The 20936-nt window shown below is 42.9% G+C and overlaps 4 protein-coding genes across 12 annotated transcripts; 2 read left to right on the top strand and 2 right to left on the bottom strand.

Moving 5' to 3' along the window:
* The first annotated feature begins 1417 nt into the window (after positions 1-1417).
* On the top strand, positions 1418-2199 carry LOC144701953 (FKBP-type peptidyl-prolyl cis-trans isomerase). The gene has a single exon (XM_078573786.1). It carries the CDS (start codon positions 1487-1489, stop codon positions 2018-2020), a length of 534 nt encoding a protein of 177 aa, XP_078429912.1. The 5' UTR covers positions 1418-1486; the 3' UTR covers positions 2021-2199.
* Positions 2034-9634, bottom strand: SAC3A (SAC3/GANP/Nin1/mts3/eIF-3 p25 family). Of its 7 annotated transcripts, none has more exons than XM_078573691.1 (13): positions 9248-9634; positions 9047-9146; positions 7255-8130; positions 6245-6679; positions 5112-5210; positions 4225-4328; positions 3944-4118; positions 3432-3872; positions 3150-3350; positions 2947-3077; positions 2700-2833; positions 2411-2601; positions 2034-2172 (listed from the first exon to the last, which is right to left on the bottom strand). In XM_078573691.1, exons 2-13 carry the CDS (start codon positions 9071-9073, stop codon positions 2074-2076), a joined length of 2913 nt encoding a protein of 970 aa, XP_078429817.1. In that variant the 5' UTR covers positions 9074-9146; positions 9248-9634; the 3' UTR covers positions 2034-2073. The 7 variants fall into 7 exon arrangements, with proteins under 7 accessions (XP_078429817.1, XP_078429823.1, XP_078429842.1 ...); XM_078573697.1 differs by having other exon boundaries at positions 3947-4118; XM_078573716.1 differs by lacking the exon at positions 9248-9634 and having other exon boundaries at positions 7255-7815; positions 7899-8130; positions 9047-9144.
* A 50-nt stretch (positions 9635-9684) lies between these two features.
* On the bottom strand, positions 9685-12542 carry LOC144701925 (serine/arginine-rich splicing factor RS2Z32-like). 2 transcript variants are annotated; one of them, XM_078573749.1, is made up of 7 exons: positions 12385-12542; positions 11345-11458; positions 10809-10848; positions 10620-10715; positions 10351-10538; positions 10200-10280; positions 9685-10131 (listed from the first exon to the last, which is right to left on the bottom strand). In XM_078573749.1, the coding sequence occupies exons 2-7, from the start codon at positions 11449-11451 to the stop codon at positions 9795-9797; spliced, it is 849 nt and encodes a 282-aa protein (XP_078429875.1). In that variant the 5' UTR covers positions 11452-11458; positions 12385-12542; the 3' UTR covers positions 9685-9794. The 2 variants fall into 2 exon arrangements, with proteins under 2 accessions (XP_078429875.1, XP_078429885.1); XM_078573759.1 differs by having other exon boundaries at positions 10620-11060; positions 12385-12409.
* Positions 12543-12643: 101 nt separating this feature from the next.
* On the top strand, positions 12644-16056 carry LOC144701939 (uncharacterized). 2 transcript variants are annotated; one of them, XM_078573773.1, is made up of 4 exons: positions 12644-12795; positions 13738-14015; positions 14046-14122; positions 15698-16056. In XM_078573773.1, exons 2-4 carry the CDS (start codon positions 13774-13776, stop codon positions 15937-15939), a joined length of 561 nt encoding a protein of 186 aa, XP_078429899.1. In that variant the 5' UTR covers positions 12644-12795; positions 13738-13773; the 3' UTR covers positions 15940-16056. The 2 variants fall into 2 exon arrangements, with proteins under 2 accessions (XP_078429899.1, XP_078429892.1); XM_078573766.1 differs by having other exon boundaries at positions 12645-12795; positions 13738-14122.
* Positions 16057-20936: the final 4880 nt, after the last annotated feature.

The raw sequence follows: 20936 nt of genomic DNA, 5'->3' as shown, positions 1-20936 counted from the left end.
CAGGAAGAAATTTATCTTGTCCCATAATTTGTATTCGTTTTTTATCTTTTTGAGATAAAAAATAAAAAACAGTTCAAAGAAATAATACCTAGGCGTGATATGATACTCATATCTCTGGAGAATTAATAAAAGTACTAGTTTTCAATTTTGAAAAGTGTTTCTAATTTTATCTTTAACAAAGGGGTGTAGCATAAAACTAGAATACAGAATAAATCCACATTTGTTGGGACCCTCCAAAAACTTTAAGAAAATTTAGATTAATTTCTCAACCGAAATAAATAGAGACATCTACTTAATGTTATCCAATTAATGAAAGTTATCATAAATGATGTTGAAATTTAAAACTACTTGATGAAATAAATATATGAATTTCCTCATATGGAATAAAAAAAATTAAATGATGCATGAAAATAATGAGTTTGTTTACAATGAAGGTACTAAATGTAGTGAATGTGTTCCTTAAATAGAAATAAGGATACTAACATACATAAACTACAAATATTAACATAAACATTTGAATGAGGCAAAGGGTAATTCACCCAGAATGAATTGAAAAATTCTAGTTCCTAGAAGTATCTTGCAACTCTTTCTAAAAAGAGGGGCAAAGTCCTTGGGTCATTAGGGTGCAGACTTTTCTCCTGGACATTCGCTCACCCAGAGATACTTCTCATAGTAATTCCATGCTTATCCAGAAGATCTTCCCTCGGTTGAAGACACTATGCATCAAGGTATGTTTTCCATTCACGTGCAATCATATTCATCCTTAAAAATTAAACCTCCTGGGTATACAGCACAAACTGTCTCCCAGCGCGAACAATATGGTGGTACAGTTGAATTATTGAGCATGATCTGTCACAACTAGGCACTGGCAGACGCCATGAGTCACGTCACACGTCATGGTGACGGCACAATGACAGATGTCGTGACGGTGATGGTGAGGAAATTCTTGGCCCATGAGGGTGACAGTGATGTGACAGTGACAGAGGTCCTTGGACGAGTGACATGACGGTACAAATGACGTCGGTGCCAAATTTGTAAAACTATTAAAAAGCCCAAAAAAACCTTTAAAAATCATCTCCTTAAGAGAGAGAGAGAGAGAGAGAGAGCTGAACTTTGAATTTTGTCACCTGTGACGGTGACGCCCTGCGGTGACAGGTCAACGCATGCGGTAACGCGTGACGCGAATGTGAGGGATTCATTCAAAAACCTGGGGCGCGTAACGGGACGCAGACGTGACGAAATACTCGTCACGTCTCCGTCCGTCACCCGTTCGTCATCTATCCCGTCAACCGTTCGCCATCCGTGCCGTCACCGTTCGGGCCGTTCCCTAGGACTCACAGCCGACAGTCTACTAAACTGTGGGGGGGGGGGGGCAACTCCCGTAATACCATCCTCTTTACTGGGCCTGGCAGTAAACGGCCCAGTAAGGGAAGCCAGATAAGCGAGAGGGCGTGGGAGAGAGAGAGGTCCGTCCACCCAAGAGAAGATGAGGAGCGTCTGGTCCCTCTCACACCTCCTTACGCCGGCGGTCCCTCTCACATCGCCCCGGCAGCGGCAGGCGGCGCCGCCGCGGGCCGCCGCGGAGCCCGGCGGTGGGGACGGCGAGGAGGCGGCGCCGGCGGCGGAGTCGGACTTCGACGACCGCCTGGCCCAGATGCGGCGCAAGTACCGCAGCGGCAGCGGGAAGAAGGCGGAGCTCCGCCGCGCCAAGAAGACGTCCGGCGGCGCCGCCAAGACCGCCGCCCCGGTCATGCTGCCGCCGGTCGCGCTCAAGGAGCCGGTCGTCGCCGGCGGAGTCAAGGTAGAGTTGGGGTTCACGCCTTACAGCGAGCGCCTCAACGGCCGCCTGGCGGCGCTCGGCCTGGCCGCTCTCCTCCTCGTCGAGCTCGGCTCCGGCCAAGGCCTCCTCCGCTACCACACCCCCGCCGTCGTCTTCACCCAGATCTACACCGTCGCCGCCGCCGCCGCCGTGCTCGTCAAGCTCGACAAGGAGAGGATCAGCGTCTGGCCCGGCAACTGACAGCGCGATCGTCTGATACTTGATTTTTAATTTTTTTTTTCTGGGAATTTCTGTTAAAACTTCGCCGTGAAGAAGTCGTCCACCGCCAGGTTGGAGTCGCCGTGGGGGACGGCGTCGTCCGGCTCCGGCATGTACAATCCGGCGGCGGTCGCCTGCGATATCACATCAAAATTCAATAATCTTCTGGGCTGGTTTCCCTAAGTCTAGAAAACGCAAGTAGAGAAAGGCGTGCGGTGCGAAATTCCCTCATCGCACAAATTCGCACACAACCGCACCGCACAGACCAGTGTGCGGTTTGACGTGCGAACATTGTGTGGTGCGATGTGCGAATTTCGCACCGCACAATCGCCGGTTCACTCGCACGAACGGACCTTCCCTAAACGCAAGTACCTTGGAGTCGACGAGCAGGTTGCCATCGGCGTGGGCGGTGATGGCGGCGCCGTGGGCGCGCAGCCAGTCGGCGCAGTCTTCCCCGTCGGAGAAGCCCAGAATCTGCGACACGAAGGACACCGGGACGGTTGGCCGGTACGACTTTGACATGCACTTGATGGCCTCGAACCGCATCTTCTCCACGTACAGGTCTAACAAATTCCCATGCAGAGAGTGGGTTAGAGAGAGAATGGGTTAGAGAGAGAATGGGTTAGAGAGAGATAGAGAGAGGTAGGAGTTTTGAAGATACCCATGAGGCACGGGCTCAGGTTTGGAGCCTTCTTGTACAGTCTGAAGAAGAGGACGTAGTTCCCTGCCGTGACGGCGGCGCGGACCTGGAGAGCGTGCTTGACCGCCTCGTCCCTCTTCGCCACCGGAGTTAATCTGCGAGATGAGGAAAGCGTTCAAGTACAACATCCTGCTTAAAGATGAAAAGTAGCGCCCTTGCTATTAGCTATAGTTTTTAGCGCAGTTGGTTTGGAGAGAGGATCTCGTGCCTGGCCATGGAGGCGACGAGCTCTCTGTTGGTGCTGGAGTGGCGGATAACGCAGAGCAAGTTATACGCCGCGAACTCGAAGTGGCAGCCGTTGATCCCCTCGCCGTAGAGGGTCTTCAACTGAGACTGGCACTGCAAAGAGAACGATATGGAGGAGAGGGGAAGGCAATATATGGGCAAAAAAAGATAGGGGAAGAGACCAACCTGGTTGAACTCCGGGAGGTCCCCGGCTTCCAATGCGAGCCGGGCGTGGGTCTCGTAAACCTTCACAGTGAACTCGTTTCTTATTCTCTGGACGGTGAGATCCTGCCGAATGGATTTCAGCTGGTCGCACTTGTACAGGTAGTTCTTCGGTGTGCTTTGAACCAAGGCAAGCGCCTTCTCCAGCACGCCCTCCGGTCTCACCTGCACTTAAAATTGTGAGTGTTTTAAGAAAGAAAATAGAGATGAGATTCATTAGTTTGGGGATGGAAGAAGTTTCATTACGGTGGAGGGGTCTGGCGCTGAGGTGAGACGCAGGTAGCGTTTCTCGATCTCTTGACAGGTGCCCCTGACAGTGAAGGAGTCCCAGTCCATGTCCTCAACGGCCAGTCTAGGGGCATCGTCGAATTTGGCGGTGAAGGGAATTTTGGATTTTTTGTTGCGGCCACCCCCTGCACGGAAAGCTTTGTTCTTATGTCCTCCTGCCTTACCTTCCTGACTTTTTTCAAAGCGCTTGCTTCTGTGCTCTCGCTTTCTTCTCTCCTCAGGTGAGTCGACCATGGAAATTGCACCAGATAGGAGCTTGGTTAGCTCCTGATCCTTGTCGCTGTCGCTTGAAACGCCGCCATTTTGGACGGGGTAAGGGTCGGAAAAACGTGTCTTTTTGGCTTGCTTCCTCGGGCTTCTGAAAGTAGAAGATGGCGGCATCGCAAACTTCGCCTCAGCCTGCGTAATTCTGTGTCAGTTTCGTCTGTGTTAAATAAAAAAGAGAGTAACTATTTCGAAATGAAGATTACCACGGTTTTAGGGGTAAAGCGATTTAGAATTGTACTGTCGGAAGCAACCGGGTTCAAGTTTGTAGTCAGGACAGGCGGTTTTTCTTCGACGACAGGCTCCCACCTGCTCTTGGCGCGGCGACTGGGGCTTCTTTTCAACTTATTCAACGACAAAAGGCTGAAAGAAATTTGTGGCCTGCAACAAAGTAAAAATAGAATCGATAAACCATGATGTAGATGACATTTAAACAAAAAAAAAAATTCTACTGCCGGCGAATCAAGCATAGTGAGGAGGTTCATACCCCTTGCTGACATTATCAGCACTTGTAGCAGGCAGAGTGAAAAGAGGCTCCGTATCCCAATCTTGGGTGAACAGCGTTCCATCAGCAGTTGCCTTGGTAATGATCTGTATCCGATCCAATTTAAGGGAACACGCCATAAAGAAATATAAGAGACCAGAATATTTGACAATCAAATAAAATGGTTCCATATGACAAAACAGGGGCGAAGATAGAAATTTTGAAGGTTTTATACGCTGTGGAGTAATGACTTAAAACATGGTATTCTCGTCAAACTAGCACTCTTGTCCAAAAGTGGTTACCCAAACGACTTTGCTTGTAGGGTAAGATTCACACCGAATAAACTGCATAATATGGATATGTGGGGTAAGATACATTAGCAATTTGAGAATTTAGGAGTAACTTCTACCGAATCTAATTATTTGTTTGCATCTACCGCACTTGATAACTCATGCAGGATATGATGCAAAGCAACCTCAGGTCATAGACGAACTCAAAGTAATAAAAAATTGGACTATTTTTTCAAAAAAAAATAATAAATGAAGAATATAACGACAAAAAACTGATAGGAAAGAGAGCTGAATGGAAAACCCTACAACTAGTTGAAATGATCTACTCTGAAGTGATATATATACTCCGTTCAGGGAACAACAGGGAAATTCAATACTGGTAGGATAGTTCAAGGATTGGATTCAATAAAAATGTAATAAAAGGCATTGCGCAGTTCTCCACATATTTACGCAAGAACAAAAAATAAGACCAGTAACATAAAACAAGAATTGGGCTCCGTCACAAGTTTCAACTAGTTCAATACTTTGAAAATAAAGATCACCACAAAATTAAGGACCAGGTTTACTTCATAAACCTAAACACCGAATTCCATGTCTCACCTCCTTGAGTATGTTCTGGTTTGATAACCGCTGTGCATCATCCTTGCAACGAGCAAAGGACCTCTCAACATAAGCACGAAGGGACGGAGGGAAGGCACCCTGTCCCAAGAAGTATGGGATAAGCATATAAGTTGAAATTGCAATACAAATGAGAGCCCAACAACATGCAGAAATTTTGTTTGCATTGTTCCGCAAAGGAAACAATATGCATCTGACGATAGTCTAATACCAATAATAAACCTCGCATCCAACACTTGACTAGTATGACTGCCATCGGCCTTGGTAATTATCAACATTGAATCTTCTAATATGAGAATAAACATATCCTAAAATTGATCAACCTAGAAAAGGGAGAAAATAAGAAGTACATAATCATTTCATAACATGGAAACAATGGGGAAGAGAAAAACTAAATCAAAATTTTGCATTCCTAAACATAAAATAAACAGAAGCGAGGATAATGATATAAAAATTTCATTAGATTTTTTGGTTTGAATGCCGTTGAACAGGCAACGTGATAAGATTTTATCAGAGCTAATAACTTCACGGTCACCAGCCGTAAGTAATCTATTAAACAATTAAAAATCATAAATTAACACACAAATTTTTAAAGGCCGAAACGTCTCTAGAACAAGCTAATTTGCGAAAGGATAACCTTCGTCTTACTCACCGTGACAGCAAAGGTGTATGGTCTTTGTAACCCTGCCAATAAAAAAGCTCAAGTATTCTATCTTAGGGCCCGCAGTAGACTAGCGGTATGTAGTTGAAAGTAGTCCAAAAGAAACAATATAATTTAGCCGGTATAAAGAAAACTATCTTCCTTGTGTTGGAATATAAGCAAATACCGCTATCATGCCCGATTTATCAAGTAACGTTGACCACAATTAGATGTACTGAATTGACAATTGAAAATTACTTTGAAGATGCCGAAGTTTCGTGAAACACAACAGAAGTATGTTCACTAGAAATATCAAAATCTGCTGACTCAGGTCAAGATCAAACACGTTCCCATGAAATTTCTAAATAACATGCAGGAACGAGTAAAAAATATATACACCTATCAAAAATACCGGTTAGAAATACAGACAACATGCAAATCAAAGGTTGATCAAAAAAGTTCCAAGCTAAAATACCTTTGCCAGACTCTGCGACGAGTCATGAGAGGTCCCTTCGCCAGTGGAACTAGGTACGGAAACATTTATGTATGCAGGTGCTATGCTTGCATCCTTCTCTGCACTCTCCTTATCCGTCTTTGAGACGGAAAATGCCAGATTTGTAGCAATTCTTGGATTCGTAGGAATCTGAAATTTGCTTCCCCGAAGGCCTTCCAAGGTTGGCAACGGATTCAAAGCTGGCCGAAAATTGGGACGTACCTGACCGGGGGGTGTAAAGGGCATCTTTGGGCTTTTAGCATAACCTGTCTTCCTCTGTTCATCAACACTTACAAAAGTAGGAGAACCCAATGTCTGCTGGAAATGCGGCGGTGCTTGGGCCCGGGGAGTGTTTCCAAAGACGAGTGGCCTGTTTTGCCAATCATTGGTCTGGCTAAAGCCTGCCACATCTTTGCCCTTAAAAATAATAAATAAAATATTTTAAAACCGGCTATGTTATTCATAGATTGACGAGCAGAGAAGTAGAGAGTAGATGGAAAGCAAAAGAAAGCTGATTCTGGAGAGGTGTGGCGCCAAATGTGACCTGACGTAATGTCACTAATCCTCGTAATTTCTAGAGCGACGTGGGGAGCCAAGGAGAAAGGTTCACAAGAAAGGAAAAACAGAGTGTAATGCAAATGCGAAGACAGTTCAACTGCACAAAATCTAACTTTAAAAACCTGCTTACTTCTGGTATTTACACCTCCCATGTATATATCCAATAGAAAGTCTTTTCTATCCAAAACAAGTATTGACAAGAAAAACTTTGACAGGAGGTAAAATATCCTGGTCCTCGAGGACTACTAGTGAATAAATATACAAGTTTCTTAAACAAAAGCACCACATAAAAGATGAAATATTCAGCTTCAAACATGCAAATCGGGAAATTTATAAATAAAAATAACTTAAATCTTGAGTAGTTCTTCCACTACCCAACTTGACTTCAAAAAGCAACCAGAAATCAAACATGAAATTTCCAAATTCAGAAAAACCTGAAAATAAGGGGAAGACGAGGCCGGGGGATCTTGTCTCCATGACGTGGTGCCTGGCGGTGGCGGCTGATTGCTTTTCGCCGGATAGCCTTGATTAAGATCTGGAAGAGAACTTCCACCGGAGACAGAAGAACGAGCCATATGCTCGGTACCAGGGGCACACATAACGTCTGGCGCCGTTTGATTATAATATCCGGGCCATTGACCATATTGTTGCTGGTAATGCGTAGCATCGACAGCCGGTGAGCTACTATATTGCGCAGCATTTGCATCAGGAACAGAATAAGCTGAATATTGGTGAGAAGCATAATTTCCATTGTTCCATGCGTTTGTCTGTTGGGTATAGTCACTACTCTGATAGCCTGCTGCTTGTGGCTGGTAACCTGCCGTTGTCTGATAATCACCAGGATTGTAGTAAGTGCTTGAGTAATTCGTTTGTGGATAAGAGCTTGCGTTCTGAAATGAGCTAAGAGGCTGATAAGTAGCACCTGTGTCTTGAACTATTCCCACTTGCTGATGAGAAGAATCAGTAGTTGAGTGTTGATAGTTATAGTATTGACTCTGGTATGCGTGTGAATAAGGGTCAGCGGGATTTTGATTATTAATATAAGCAGAATAGTCATGTGTTGTACTTGCTCCCGTACTTGAGAGAGCAGATTTCCCATCCTGAAAGGCAGCTGGATCTTTGGTTCTCTGGTCGTCGTGGTAGCCAGAAATTGAGGGTATACCATTTTCAAGGGAACTAGCATTTGCCCTGGGATAATTCCATTCTACTGTAGCAGGCCTCGCAGCTAATATCCCGGGCTGATGCCCAGGCATTGCAGATGGATACATTGATGGATGATGTTCTTGACCTCCACCTTCAGTTTGCTGCTTCTGTAAAAGAATAGGTCCAGTAAAAACGCATGCAACAGTCAAAAGAGAGGCGAAAAGCAGATTCCTGCGCATGTTGTGCAATTCAACAAAACATAGTGTTTAATTCAAAAAAAAAACAAAACATAGTGTCACGTTCGAAAAACTTTCAGTTAATACAGCACTAATAATACCAAAACTCAAAAAGATCCTAACTCTGTGACATCAGAATCAGATGACATTTATTACAATGCGATGAAACACTATATATTACGACTGTACGGTTGAGAAATGACAGGTGATCAAACCGCGGCAATCTTTAAATGGATATCACATTTCACATTCTTCTTCTAAATGGCCATAAAAATAAAACGCTTAAAGAAAATAATTTTAAAAAGTCATTATGAAACAAGCCATGGCCCTCACTAATAATTCATTGAAGTCAGTGAAGACTGCGACAAGGACCCCAGGTTTCCACCCAGAGGAAACAACAGACCGCCGTTGATATTTTCCTAAAGGATTGTGCAAAATATATTTCAATCCTACGTTCATCTATTTCACATGAAAGCCAATTTTCCTTGCAACAGGTTAAGGGAGACTGTCAGTAATGAGTCGAGTTATCTGGAGAGGAGGAAACAGATCGCGAATTATGTTAAACAGTTTCCTGACTCTCATGGCATCTGCGTAGCTTTAGATCAATTTCAATTTCATGATACCATTACGAATAAGGAACGCATGAAGGAGATTCTCAAGCCATGAACTCCATGAAATTAATTTCACAGCTTCGACAAGAAAAAAATAGGGTTTTCCGAAGTTTGGAGCACGATAACTTAGGAATAGAGCAGCAGATGATACTCTTTCAGGAGAGAGAGAATCCAAACAAATTCGCAAATACACAGAATTGGATTAGCGAGGAAATTATAAAAAGGAAACTAATTACCTCCACGGAATTGGATTCCAAGTCCATATGATTACCGCCGCAAATATTCTCGCGTCAGAACATTGACAGAACACTTACATCCGAAGGCAATTCGCAGACACTGAGTAAAAAAAGAAACGCACATAAATTGCAGACAATTTCGCAGAAAAACACCTCCGGAACGCCCAACACAAGCACAAGAGCAGCCCCATAACATGTCACCTGAACAAAAACCCGCGGCGCGGTGCGGCACGGAAACGGAGCCCTCCCTCTGAGTCGATTCGCAAACCACAGAGAAACAAAAAAGAGAAGGACAAGAAAAACGGCGCGGAATTCGAAAACTGGAATTCAGATAAAAGGTCGGAAATAATTTACGGCAATGAAAAACGCAAGAACACGACCGCCGCGTTCTCTTCACTTCTCGCCGGGCACAAAGAGAGGGAAACGCGATAGAATTAGAGATAAACAGAATCAGAGATGAAGAACTTGGTAGCTCCTTCCCGTTCAGATCCGGAGTCTCCTGCCCTCGTTTCCGGCGCGGCTCCCTTCGAATGGGGGCGGAACGACCAAACCGCTACGCCGGAATGAATGAAATCCAAGACGCGCACAATCAGAAACCAGTCTCCTTTATATAAGCCCGGCCGGCAATAAACACGAAATGACCAAAATACCCCTGACATTACCATCGTAACTAATAGGGAAATAACACGTTCCGAGTTTCGGCGAAAAAAAAAGAGTTTCAGACAGTTCTGGTGGAAAGAGAGTAGCGTTATTCGGGCGGTGAGTCACCGCCCGGTGACGGGCTACGGCCGTTGGCCTGCGGCGGGCTCGTCGAACGCCGCTCCGCGACCGGCGATGCGTCGCGGTCGCGGTCGCTCTTCTCCCGGCTCGGGCTTCTGCTCACCGCCTTCCTCGGGCTCCTGCTCGTTTCTCTCTCCGCGCTTCTGCTCCGGCTCCTGCTCATATCTCTGCTTCGGCTTCTGCTCACCTCCCTGCTTCTGCTCCTGCTCCTGCTTAGACTTCTTCTTGGGCTACGGCTTTGTGACCTTGACCTCCGATCGCGGTCCGCGCTGTAGTCTCGCCGCGGGGGGGGCGACCGGGACCGACTGATCACGATCCGACGGTCAGGCCAAGAACAACGAAACGAACCGTCAGGATTGATTAGGAAACAGACCTGTAACTGCGGCTATGGCTCACGCTTCGGCTGCGGCTACGGCTGCGGCTGCGGCCCGGAGATGGCGACCGCGAGCCGCCCCTGCGAATGAATTAATGCAAGGATTAATGACCGTATTCGACAAAAGTTGGGAATTTTAGTATTTTCCTACTTCAAGCTTCTCGGGCTGTTCTGGCAGTTTCTTTCAATGTGCCCTCTGTCCCCGCAGCGGTAGCAACGGTTCTTCCAGTCCCCAGCCTTGCAGTCGCGAGCCCAGTGGCCGTCTAGCCCGCAGTTGAAACACCGCCCGGACCCCGGCGGAGGGCCTCTGCCCATGTACTCCCTCGACCCGCGCGGCCCCTACCGAATTATAAAAAGATCAACTTTGGTGAATTTAAGGTTATTGCTTTGTCAACTTTGGCGAAATGAAGAAGCCCTCACCCCTTTGGCATGTTCGACCACGACGCGGCTCCCGTCGATGTCCCGCCCGTCTAGAGCGTACCGCGCATCGTCTGCGTCTCTCGGGTCACTGAATTCCTGCAGAATTTGAAAGCCCATAGATCAAAGAGCAAGACTATGTTGTGATGATGATGATGATGATGGTAGAAAATGGGACAGCGGATGACTTACTACGAATGCGAAGTTGTGCTTCAAATCCACATCTCGTACTCTGCGTAAATGGTCGCCAGAAAGAGTAAGGCAAAACGTTAAGCACCTCGGTCAGAGTTTGGCCGTCAGAAGATGAAATAGACACCATGCTGCGAAATATAACACACGGAAAGAATCGCCAACGTCTCTCATGACACTTCGTACGAATTGGCCACCAATTCCACCAAGCCACCCTTACACCACAGACCTCCAGGATGGTAAACCCCCATTAACCTTCAACAACATTATCCAAGTTAAACAGTGGCCCCTAGTTTTCAGTCTTTCCACGAACAAAAGATCGCAAAGTGGGAAAAAGTACTAGTATTATACGTTTTGACTGAAACCAAACTACTAGGGATGTTTTAAATACGTATATAAGAACTAAAACTTAATGATCCACAAGTCTCGGTAAAATATATTAAACTACTGCTTGTAAATTAATGTAACCACTCTCAATTCCCTAGATGTCAACACTCGTCAAGGAAGTCAGTAAAATGGAGAAAAGAAAAATAACACACCTTCCGTATCTGCTGAACACGTCCTCCAAATCACGCGACCGAGTCCGGGAAGATAGTCGCCCGACATATAGACGGGTTCCACCATACCGGTCGTCGTGGCGAGGCATTAGAACGCTGTACACATTTTCGAAAAAAACATGGACTCAGCTTAGTAAGAAATAAAAAAAAAAGAAATTTGGTAACTGAAGAACAACAGCAAAAGCATATCAAGAATGCGAACTGTAACACGGGACTAAATAGCCAAGATAGCGAAGAAAAGAGTTAAAACCCTGGCATTAGATGTTAAGAAAAAATCGAGAGGTGAACATGGTTAAACGATGGTAAAGGCGGCCCAGCCACCTTGCAGAAGCAAAAAGAAGCCCCATTAAATTTGACATGACTCCAGATAATTAACGAATTGAAGATAATGGCACATGCACATTATGAATTAAAAATGTCGGACATCGGTATTCAGCGATGATAAAAAAAAACATCGGGGGAGTGTACCTATTATGCTTAGTAATGCTAAGTCACTCGCTCAGTTATTTGATGCATAATTTCACTCAGAACGATGATTTTGCGAAGAGTTACAGTATCTGGAATCGATGTATATTAAAAAAAAGCTACTTGTTGGCGAAAACTGTAAGAGATGGCCGATTGAAATGATCGAGATAGTAATTACATCAGCATACTGAAGTGAAACGGTTTAAATAACGTCAAGGAAGCAGAAAATTGACAGACTACTCGGAGGACGGCTGGCGAAAGAAAAAGGAGTAAGGTCCAATTCAACAAAGAAAGCATGAGGACGATGAAGGAAACCTTGAGAATAGAAAGAGAAAAAGAGAGAGATTTTTCACATACACGCGCAGGCCATAGCGACAACAATTTGAAATCCCATCATAATGAACAACATCAAGGAAAACGAAAAGTGAGACATCAAGAAAGCAGCGAAAAACGCTGAAATGACCCATCCGACGCATCCATAGTTCAAAAATAAACAAAAAAAAAAACAACATACCGAGAATTATACAAGAAAACAGAGGATAATCTAAAAATACTACCTCCGTGCAGCAAAAGACAGCACCAAGTGCCAAGCAAAACGTCTGATCCAAACCCCCAAACCCTAGCCGAACAATCTCGATCCAGAATATACTTCCAAGAAAGACAATATACATATATGGAATCCTTTCTACGGCTCAGATTGTTCTACAGTAATCAACGGCTTAGATGCAATATTTCAAACGGATTTTCTCGCCTGCGTCAGCTGTCTCACGTGGCGGCTATTATAAAAAGTTGGTCGGTCAGAAGCTTGGCTGCGTCGTCTGCCACGTGGCTAAAATCCGTGTTTTCGAAGCATCCGACGGCGGGCAGCTCTTCCCAAAATAAAAAGGGGCAATTGATCGGTTCTGGTTCGTTTGGTGTTGTCTCGATCGTTCTCGCAGAAACCTGCAGAAGAACAAGCCGATCTCTCGGTAAGGCCTCGCATCTCGACTTACGATCGTTGTTTTCCAAATTTTCCTGCTTGTTCCGATTATTAAGAGGCAATTATCGGTGTTGAATGCGCTCATTGTGTCCTCGATAGCCCTGCTGAACGTGTTGTTTGAGAATTTCAGATCTCCGATCGATTCTACGTTTCTACTTGTGGATGATGAGTAGATTTGGTATTCTTTAAATATTCAATCTTATTTGTTTTAAAAACCGCAAGATCGCCAGTTATTCACGGTAATTAATTCGAAATAAGTCCTGATCGCCCAGGAAACTGTATCACGGATCCTTCAACTATTCTGTCCTGTGTTTTTTATTGGACATTCTCCCGGACCTCTCGAAAGATATTAATTCTATTATCTATTCCGTTTTTTGTATTCCGAAAAGGGCTGAAGAGTCCCATGTGGCTGCAGGAGATCTACTTTATCAGTCTGTACATTCTTTACCAGATATTTTTATGCGTTTTGTTCACAAATCTTCTGAAAGCCATTCAATTTCTCTCAAAGAGTTGGAGGATGACGAATGTTCAACAAGTGTTGGTTTCAAGATTATCCGTCGAATGCATTGTCTCTTTTATTCGGCCCAACTCTTCGAGCCTCCATAAGAACATCTTTGATTCTTCTGCGATTTCGTGCTAAGTAATGGCATCATATACAATAAAATCGAAATGTATTTACCTTATCCTTTTCAAATAATCCGTGATGTATCCCTTGTCCGATTTAGTTTTCTTCTCCCCCACTTCTTCTCGCAGGAGAACTTTAAATTCTTCCACTTGTAACTGAACGAATTCCCCGTGACTTTCATTATCCAAACGTTTCCACCGTCCAAAAAATATCAAATTTTAATTCTTTGTCGAATTTTTGAAATCCATACTCTTCTCATTTAAATACATTTGGAGAATTATTTAATTAGAAATGGTTATGTTCCAGCAATTTATTTGAGAGGCGCATAAACCATCAAGGAAAATGGGAGGGGGGAAGGACAAGGATAACCCATCTGATTCAGAGAGCAGTGACCGAGGATTTTTCTCTAACATGGCTCATCAGTTGGGGGGATATCCTCATGGGCAGCATTCTGGGCACCCACCACCGCCTTATGCGTATCCTCCACACGGCTATCCTTCTGCTCCTGGGGCGTACCCTCCTCAAGGTTATCCTCCACAAGGTTATCCTCCACAGGGATACCCTCCACAGGGATACCCTCCACAGGGATACCCTCCACAGGGATACCCTCCACAAGGGTATCCTCCGGCTGGGTACCCACCCCAAGGATACCCTCCTGCAGGATATCCCTCTCACCCTCCCCAACATCATGGTAAGCTTGTTTCATTTCGGATATCCGGCTTCCTCACTCTTTCTCTCTCTGCCTCTCTCTCTCTCTATGCGTCACACTTTCTGTCTCTCTCTGTCTCTATCGCTCTTTGTTTAGTATCTGCCTCCCTCTTTTTGACTCGATCTCTCTGTTTCTTAATCTCCCTGCCTCTCTCTCTCTGACTCTATCTCTCTGTTTCTTAATCTCCCTGCCTCTCTCTCTCTCTGACTCGATCTCTCTCTTTCTTATCTCTGTTTCTTATCTCTCTGCCTCTCTCTCTCTGTTTCTTAATCTCCCTGCCTCTCTCTCTCTGACTCTATCTCTGTGTTTCTTAATCTCCCTGCCGCTCTCTCTCTCTGACTCTATCTCTTTTTTTATCTCTCTGCCTATATCTGTCTTTATCTCTCTGTTTCTAATCTCTTTGCCTCTCTGTCTCTATATGTCACTGTCTCTGTCGCTGTCATTCTCTCTGTCTCTCTCTCTCTCTCTCTGTCTCTCTCTCTCTATCTCTCTCTCTCTCTCTCTCTCTCTCTCTCTCTCTCTCTCTCTCTCTCTCTCTCTCTCTCTCTCTCTCTCTCTCTCTCTCTCTCTCTCTCTCTCTCTCTCTCTCTCTCTCTCTCTCTCTCTCTCTCTCTCTCTCTCTCTCTCTCTCTCTCTCTCTCTCTCTCTCTCTCTCTCTCTCTCCTCCTCCCTCCCTCTCTCTCTCTCTCTCTCTCTCTCTCTCTCTCTCTCTCTCTCTCTCTCTCTCTCTCTCTCTCTCTCTCTCTCTCTCTCTCTCTCTCTCTCTCTCTCTCTCTCTCTCTCTCTCTCTCTCTCTCTCTCTCTCTCTCTCTCTCTCTTTCTCTGTCTCCCTTCCTACCTCCCTCCCTCTCTCTTTCTCTCTCTCTTTCTCTGTCTCCTTCCTCTCTTCCTACCTCTCTCTCTCTCTCTCTCTCTCTCTCTCTCTCTCTCTCTCTCTCTCTCTCTCTCTCTCTCTTTCTCTGTCTCCCTTCCTACCTCCCTCCCTCTCTCTCTCTTTCTCTCTCTCTCTCTCTCTCTTTCTCTCTCTCCCTTCCTACCTCCCTCCCTCTCTCTCTCTTTCTCTCTCTCTCTCTGTGTCTTTCTCTGTCCCTCCCTCATTCCCGTCCTCCATATCTCTATTTTTCTCTCTCCCTCCCTCCCTCTCTGTCTCTTTCTCTCACGCTCTCTGCCTTTCTCTCTCTCTCTGTCTGTCTCTATCTCTCTCTCTCTCTTCATGTCTCGTTTCTCTGCCTGTCTCTTCACTCTCACGCACACTCGAATTCTCTCTCTCACACACACACTCTCTAAGTCTTCTTCTCATGCACACTCGAATTCTCTGTCACACGCGAACACTATCTCTAACTCTTCTTTCTCGCCCACGTTCTCTCATTTCAACTCTCTCTCACACTGGCACACAATCTTACTCTCTCTCTTTAACTCTTCTCCTGACACACACACACTTTCCCTCTTTAACTCTCTCCGTCTCTTTCTCACTCACCCTTTCTCTTACTCCTCTCTCTTTCTTCCCATCTCTCTATATCTAAGTATATCTTATGTTTTGTTGTAATTGTCTTATAGGACATGGGCCAGGCGTGGGGACAATGTTAGCAGGAGGGGCTGCGGCCGCTGCGGCTGCATATGGGGCGCACCATTTAGCTCACGGTGCCTTTCATGGGCATGGTGGGCACTATGGCCACGGCTTCGGTCACCATGGCAAGTTTAAGCATGGAAAGTTCAAGCATGGCAAGCATGGAAGATACGGCATGTTTGGGAAACATGGGAAGTTTGGGAAGCATGGGATGTTCAAGAAATGGAAGTGATCCATATTTCGTGACATGACTAAACATGGTATAGGCATGCCTTCATTTTCCTATTACTCTTATTGCATGCCAACTTTGTCTCACAACTTTGTTTTTCTAGTGCTGATGATATTGTCATTCTTCGGGTTGCTAATCAACAAAGTTAGCAATTTTTTTCTTTTTTTGGGCGATTCCTACGAGGCCTAAGCCCTGCCTCTTAACGCCCCACCTAGGGAAGCTGAGTAAGCATTACAGGAATGCTCGAATCAACATGGGTTGGCCAGGATACCTGAAAAGGATGTAGCTACCAATTTTGTGACAGGATCCCACTGGGGACATATCATCTCCGATGTAATTTGACAATTAAGAGAGTTTCCCGGTTGAAGAAGAGAAGGGGAATGGTCAGGGAGAGGCCGAGCAAAGGGGTAGGGATCGGCTGAGGACAAGCTACCTGAAGATGCGGTGAAAAATGATAACTAGGGACGGGGATCGGTAGGGAAGAGGAAAACCTCAGATGCGGAGGAAGGATGAGTACTTCTAATTGCAAACACTTATCTGGCTGCCCTCCTAAAGGGAGGGCACCCTATTTAAAGGGAAACATGCATAAGGGAAAAGTCACGGTTACCCCTAGGAGGGGGTTTGGGGCTTTGTGATTGTATCATATTGTTGTTTCTTTAGAAAGCAACTTAATTTCTATCATTCATCGCCGTTGCCATCATGAATGAAGCTTGTAACACCGTTACCAAGTACCCATCAGACGCAAACGCAGACTTGACTTGTGTCAACCATGCCGTTACCTTACAGTTTGCAGCAGCTGGTTTTTTTTGCTTAGTATGAATTATGCTTTTGTTGTCTACAAAAGATTTATTTAATTCTGCATTTATAGGGAGTATTTTTAGTTTGATGATGAACTTGAGCTTTCAGTTGGGTTATGTTATGGCAAGGTGTGAACCCAGAACGGAGACAGTAAAAAGATGTTGAGATCATACAATGAACTCTGACCATGAAATATTTGGGAAAACAATGTCCATTGCGCATGTGCGGGTTGATATACAAAAAGTTTCAGCTCAAATCTACAAAGGCAAAAATGCAATCATGAGGATTAACTTAAACAAATCAATGTAGACTTTGTTAGATTAAAGGTTGTGACCTCATGCATGAGCTTGAGTACTAGTTTCTCTTGCAATATAAATTCAGTTTGTGCCTTGCCTTAATAAACAGGGGCGTATTTAATTTTCAGTCAAATATCACGTCTGAAATATTTGTATTTTCTTATGATCAATGTCAAAAATAAAGATAATAATCTTTGGTCAAAGGATGATCTGTGATCTTAGATAAAATAGAAAACTTTAATGTAATAGAACCTCTTACTAACTTTCAACTCCTTAAAAGCTTGAGCAATTATAGTTCTATCCCATGTTTTGGATATTCTTATATGTTCATTTTCCTATTTATTTTCCTTGTTTTTTTTTTCTCTTTCCCCTTGAACTGGAGTTTACTTATTCAAGTCTGTGGAAATCTTAACAAGCTCTGCACACAAGTGCAATGGAAAAATAGATAGCTGATAGAGTCTCCATTGATAAAACTGTTGTGCCAAACAAGTTATAAGAGAGAACAGAAATTAAAAACCAACGTGAAATAAAGGGTAATCCTGCATCATTTGATTAGTTCTCAACCAAAAATATGATTTTTGTGTGTAAATGATGGATTATTTTTTTCCCATGTTGCTTTAGGTATCATAAAAATTCAAATTGTTTCTGAGATATTTTATGAAATTATTTAATCATTTAAAAAAATTAGATGGATGAGTTTGGGGAGGATTAAATCAATAAATCATAAAAAAATAGGCAATTGAAATGTCTTTCTATTGCTTAAATGTGTGAAAGCTTGAAATGATAGAAAAATTTAAAATGTTATATTGACATAATTGAGGTTTCATCTATATTACCATTCAAGTTTTATTTTCAGTGGGATCCAAATCAAATACTAATTTAACCTAGATGCAGTTGAAAAACCGATTGATTTATGATGGATCTCAAGCTCCTACTGATTCTTCTCGTCCATAGTGTCATTCATTTGAGCTTGAGTTTATCCCTTAGGATATCAATTCACATGATACTGCATCTATAATAATTGTCCTGGATCTCAGTATTCCTATGGCTACATATGCATCTATTGACTTGTTTGCATCTATTGACAAGTTATTGACTTGTTTGCATCTATTGTAGGCCTTATAATATCTCATTTCATACTCATGGTTACCTGAATCTGGATTGAGTCAGACTGGGAGGAGTAAACTTGAATATTTCCAACATTTGACATCATCATACTACTCTTGCATTGATACATTACTATTATGCGAATTCTATTTAATTAAAAATATATATTGAATATGTGTGTTATCACATCTGAATCTCAACATTTGAATGTATAGGAAGATGGCTCGCTTACTGTACGATTTTAATCGGACAGCTGAGATATGACAAGTTCTTGATTTGTTTGCATCTATTGTAGGCCTTATAACATCTCATATCATACTCATAGTCACCTGAATCTGGGTCGAGTCAGGCTGGGAGGAGTAAACCTGAATATTTCCAACATTTGACATCATCATACTACTCTTGCATTGATACATTACTATTCTGTGAATTATATTTAATTAAAATATATATTGAATCTGTGTGTTATCACATCATTTTATTGTTTATTTCACTTTTAGATGAGTTTGATGACTCTATATATTTTGATGTTCTCACACAATTTTTTGTAGCTTAACTCACATTTATGTGAACTTCATAATGTGAAACATGTGTTTTATACATGTGACAATAATTGGACACTCATCCAATGATCGGTGCCTCTGTGTATTTAAAGTTTTCATAACTATACACAACCACAAGGACTGGGGTAAACTAAAGAAAGTGTTAAGCCATGATCATACCAAATGGAGGAGCGGAGGATGCAAAGTGGGAGGCAGATACAGTGTCATTATGGCAAATAAGAGGCAATTTGTTACCCCAAATCTATTCAAGGAGTGTACAGTTTTCCAAAATTTGCCCCTTGGAGTCTTAATCCCGATATTAGGCGCGATTAGATATTGTAAATTCTAAATCTATGATTTGCCTTCAATGATGCTTTCCTAGAAATCCATAAGGTAGCTAGAAATCAATTTTGTGTTATTCAATAGTTCAAGTAAGATTTCCTTTCTATTTTTCTTCTCACCTGCATATTGAAAAACTCTTGGTTTTGGCGGGATGTAAAAGCCATTGTGTGAGTAATTTAATTAAGAGCACTTTTAGGATGGAATAGATCACACTAAAACCATTAAAAATATCAAGTATTTTTCCATTATAATATCAGTTTTTGATCAGTTACCAGTCGTGATCATAAGAATAATGAGACATCCTCAATTACTCTAATATCTCTCTAGTCATCTCATATACTTTTATCTTATTTCTATCATATCATCCCTATTTTAGCAAACGTGATATCCAGATTGTTAAATGGGCTCTTATAAGTGGTCTTGGCTCATTTCCACCCAATTTCATGCACTAGCCGTTAGACTAACCGTTAGCCAAATTTTTGTTTTTTTTTCTTCTGGCCCAATATCACTTGTATATATCGTTGAAACCTAAACCAGAGTTGTGAGGGTCATGATTTTTTATATTGAGTTTTTTCTTCCTTGAGGTTTCCTCTCTTCTCTTCTTCCATTCTTCCTGGAGAATCCTTGCTCGTGACATGGTATCAAAGCTCAAAAGATCACAGCTGAGGAATAAGGCATACATATGTCAAGATGATTGCAAGCTCTAGCTCAATGACTGATTGTTGAACCCCCATTTTTTAACAGGAGATATGAAAAATGTCCTTCAGCCACGACCTAATGTAGCGAGTTTGATCTTTCAATTGATCTCAGCGTCGTTGATGCTTCACAACATTGTGGGAGCATTCTCCTGACTAACTTGGAGGCAACACATCTATCCAGTTATGCTAGTCGATATTGATTACGTGATATCTGTTTGTTCTCCTATCTCATTTTACTTTATCTTGCATCAATCTCATGGCCAAAGAAGAACTATGTGCTTCTTTTAACAACATTTTTTATGAGAGAGAATGAATCACACATAGCTGATATGGTTAACCAATCTATGACACTTCTTCAAGAAAATCGTACTATGTCAGAATATGCTAGCGAACTCCAATCCATGCGCAAGAAAATTGATTTCTATAGACCACCTAAAACCAACTCTATTGATCATCAATAAGCCTCACATGATAGAGTCTATCAATATCTAGAAGGACTTCATCAAGATTTTGAATATGTTTGAGCCCAGTTGTTCAATCTAGAATATAAATTAAAGTTTGAAGGCACAGTCCAATAGGTTAGAAAGGAGGAAGGTAGACCAGTAATTAGAACTGACAATTCAAAGTTCAGCATGTAATGTCACACATGTCTCCAAATGCCATTAGAGCACTGATAACATGCAAATAAAAGCTAATAAAGTGCAAATTTCATCATATATTTGGGCTTTTAATGCATAAAAACATTAATTTTCAATGCATGTTAGCATGATTTTAGGTTAAAAGAAGAATTTCCTTAAATTTCAAGTTAAATAATATGTTTGATAAATAAGAATATATAGACATTTTAAACGGTTTTAAAATGAAGTTTATAAGAATTTAAATGTATTAATTGACTTATTTCTATAAATATAATGAAAGTAACAATAAAACTTATGTTACAAATTAATAAAACTTTTTTTTGCATTAAAAAAAAAATTTACGATGTATTCCATTTGTTTTTGAATCAAAAAGTTTTTTTTATTTAAACTGGCCCTTATTGGGCCAGTTTTGGCAGTCACCAGTGGTAAGTGGCACAGGGTGTATGAAAGGCGCGCACCTCATGCACCACTGCGCAGATGCATCAAAAGGGGCGCTCGGGTCTTCGGTGCACGACAGGAATGTACGCAATTCCGTGTGTGTCGCGCACGGAGTGGAGCCACGCAAAGGCGCAAAGAGCC

Source organism: Wolffia australiana, chromosome 1 (genome assembly GCF_029677425.1).
Source record: "Wolffia australiana isolate 7733 chromosome 1, ASM2967742v1".
Lineage (NCBI taxonomy): Eukaryota > Viridiplantae > Streptophyta > Magnoliopsida > Alismatales > Araceae > Wolffia > Wolffia australiana.
The sequence above is the reverse complement of the archived record's forward strand: the minus strand, read 5'-3'. Positions and strand labels throughout refer to the sequence as shown.

What these genes read in the sequence shown, in the direction of transcription:
- LOC144701953 (XM_078573786.1), top strand. Translation starts at nt 1,487, where the DNA reads ATGAGGAGCGTCTGGTCCCTCTCACACCTCCTTACGCCGGCGGTCCCT.
- SAC3A (XM_078573691.1), bottom strand. Translation starts at nt 9,073, where the DNA reads ATGGACTTGGAATCCAATTCCGTGGAG. An exon ending in GCTGATAATGTCAGCAAGGG is followed by an intron (nt 4,119 to 4,224) that starts GTATGAACCTCC and finishes ACTTTGTTGCAG; the next exon opens with GCCACAAATTTCTTTCAGCC. An exon ending in ACCTCCCGGAGTTCAACCAG is followed by an intron (nt 3,078 to 3,149) that starts GTTGGTCTCTTC and finishes TTCTCTTTGCAG; the next exon opens with TGCCAGTCTCAGTTGAAGAC.
- LOC144701925 (XM_078573749.1), bottom strand. Translation starts at nt 11,451, where the DNA reads ATGCCTCGCCACGACGACCGGTATGGTGGAACCCGTCTATATGTCGGG. An exon ending in TGGTCGAACATGCCAAAGGG is followed by an intron (nt 10,539 to 10,619) that starts GTGAGGGCTTCT and finishes ATAATTCGGTAG; the next exon opens with GGGCCGCGCGGGTCGAGGGA. An exon ending in AACAGCCCGAGAAGCTTGAA is followed by an intron (nt 10,281 to 10,350) that starts GTAGGAAAATAC and finishes ATTCATTCGCAG; the next exon opens with GGGCGGCTCGCGGTCGCCAT.
- LOC144701939 (XM_078573766.1), top strand. Translation starts at nt 13,774, where the DNA reads ATGGGAGGGGGGAAGGACAAGGATAACCCATCTGATTCAGAGAGCAGT. An exon ending in TCACCCTCCCCAACATCATG is followed by an intron (nt 14,123 to 15,697) that starts GTAAGCTTGTTT and finishes ATTGTCTTATAG; the next exon opens with GACATGGGCCAGGCGTGGGG.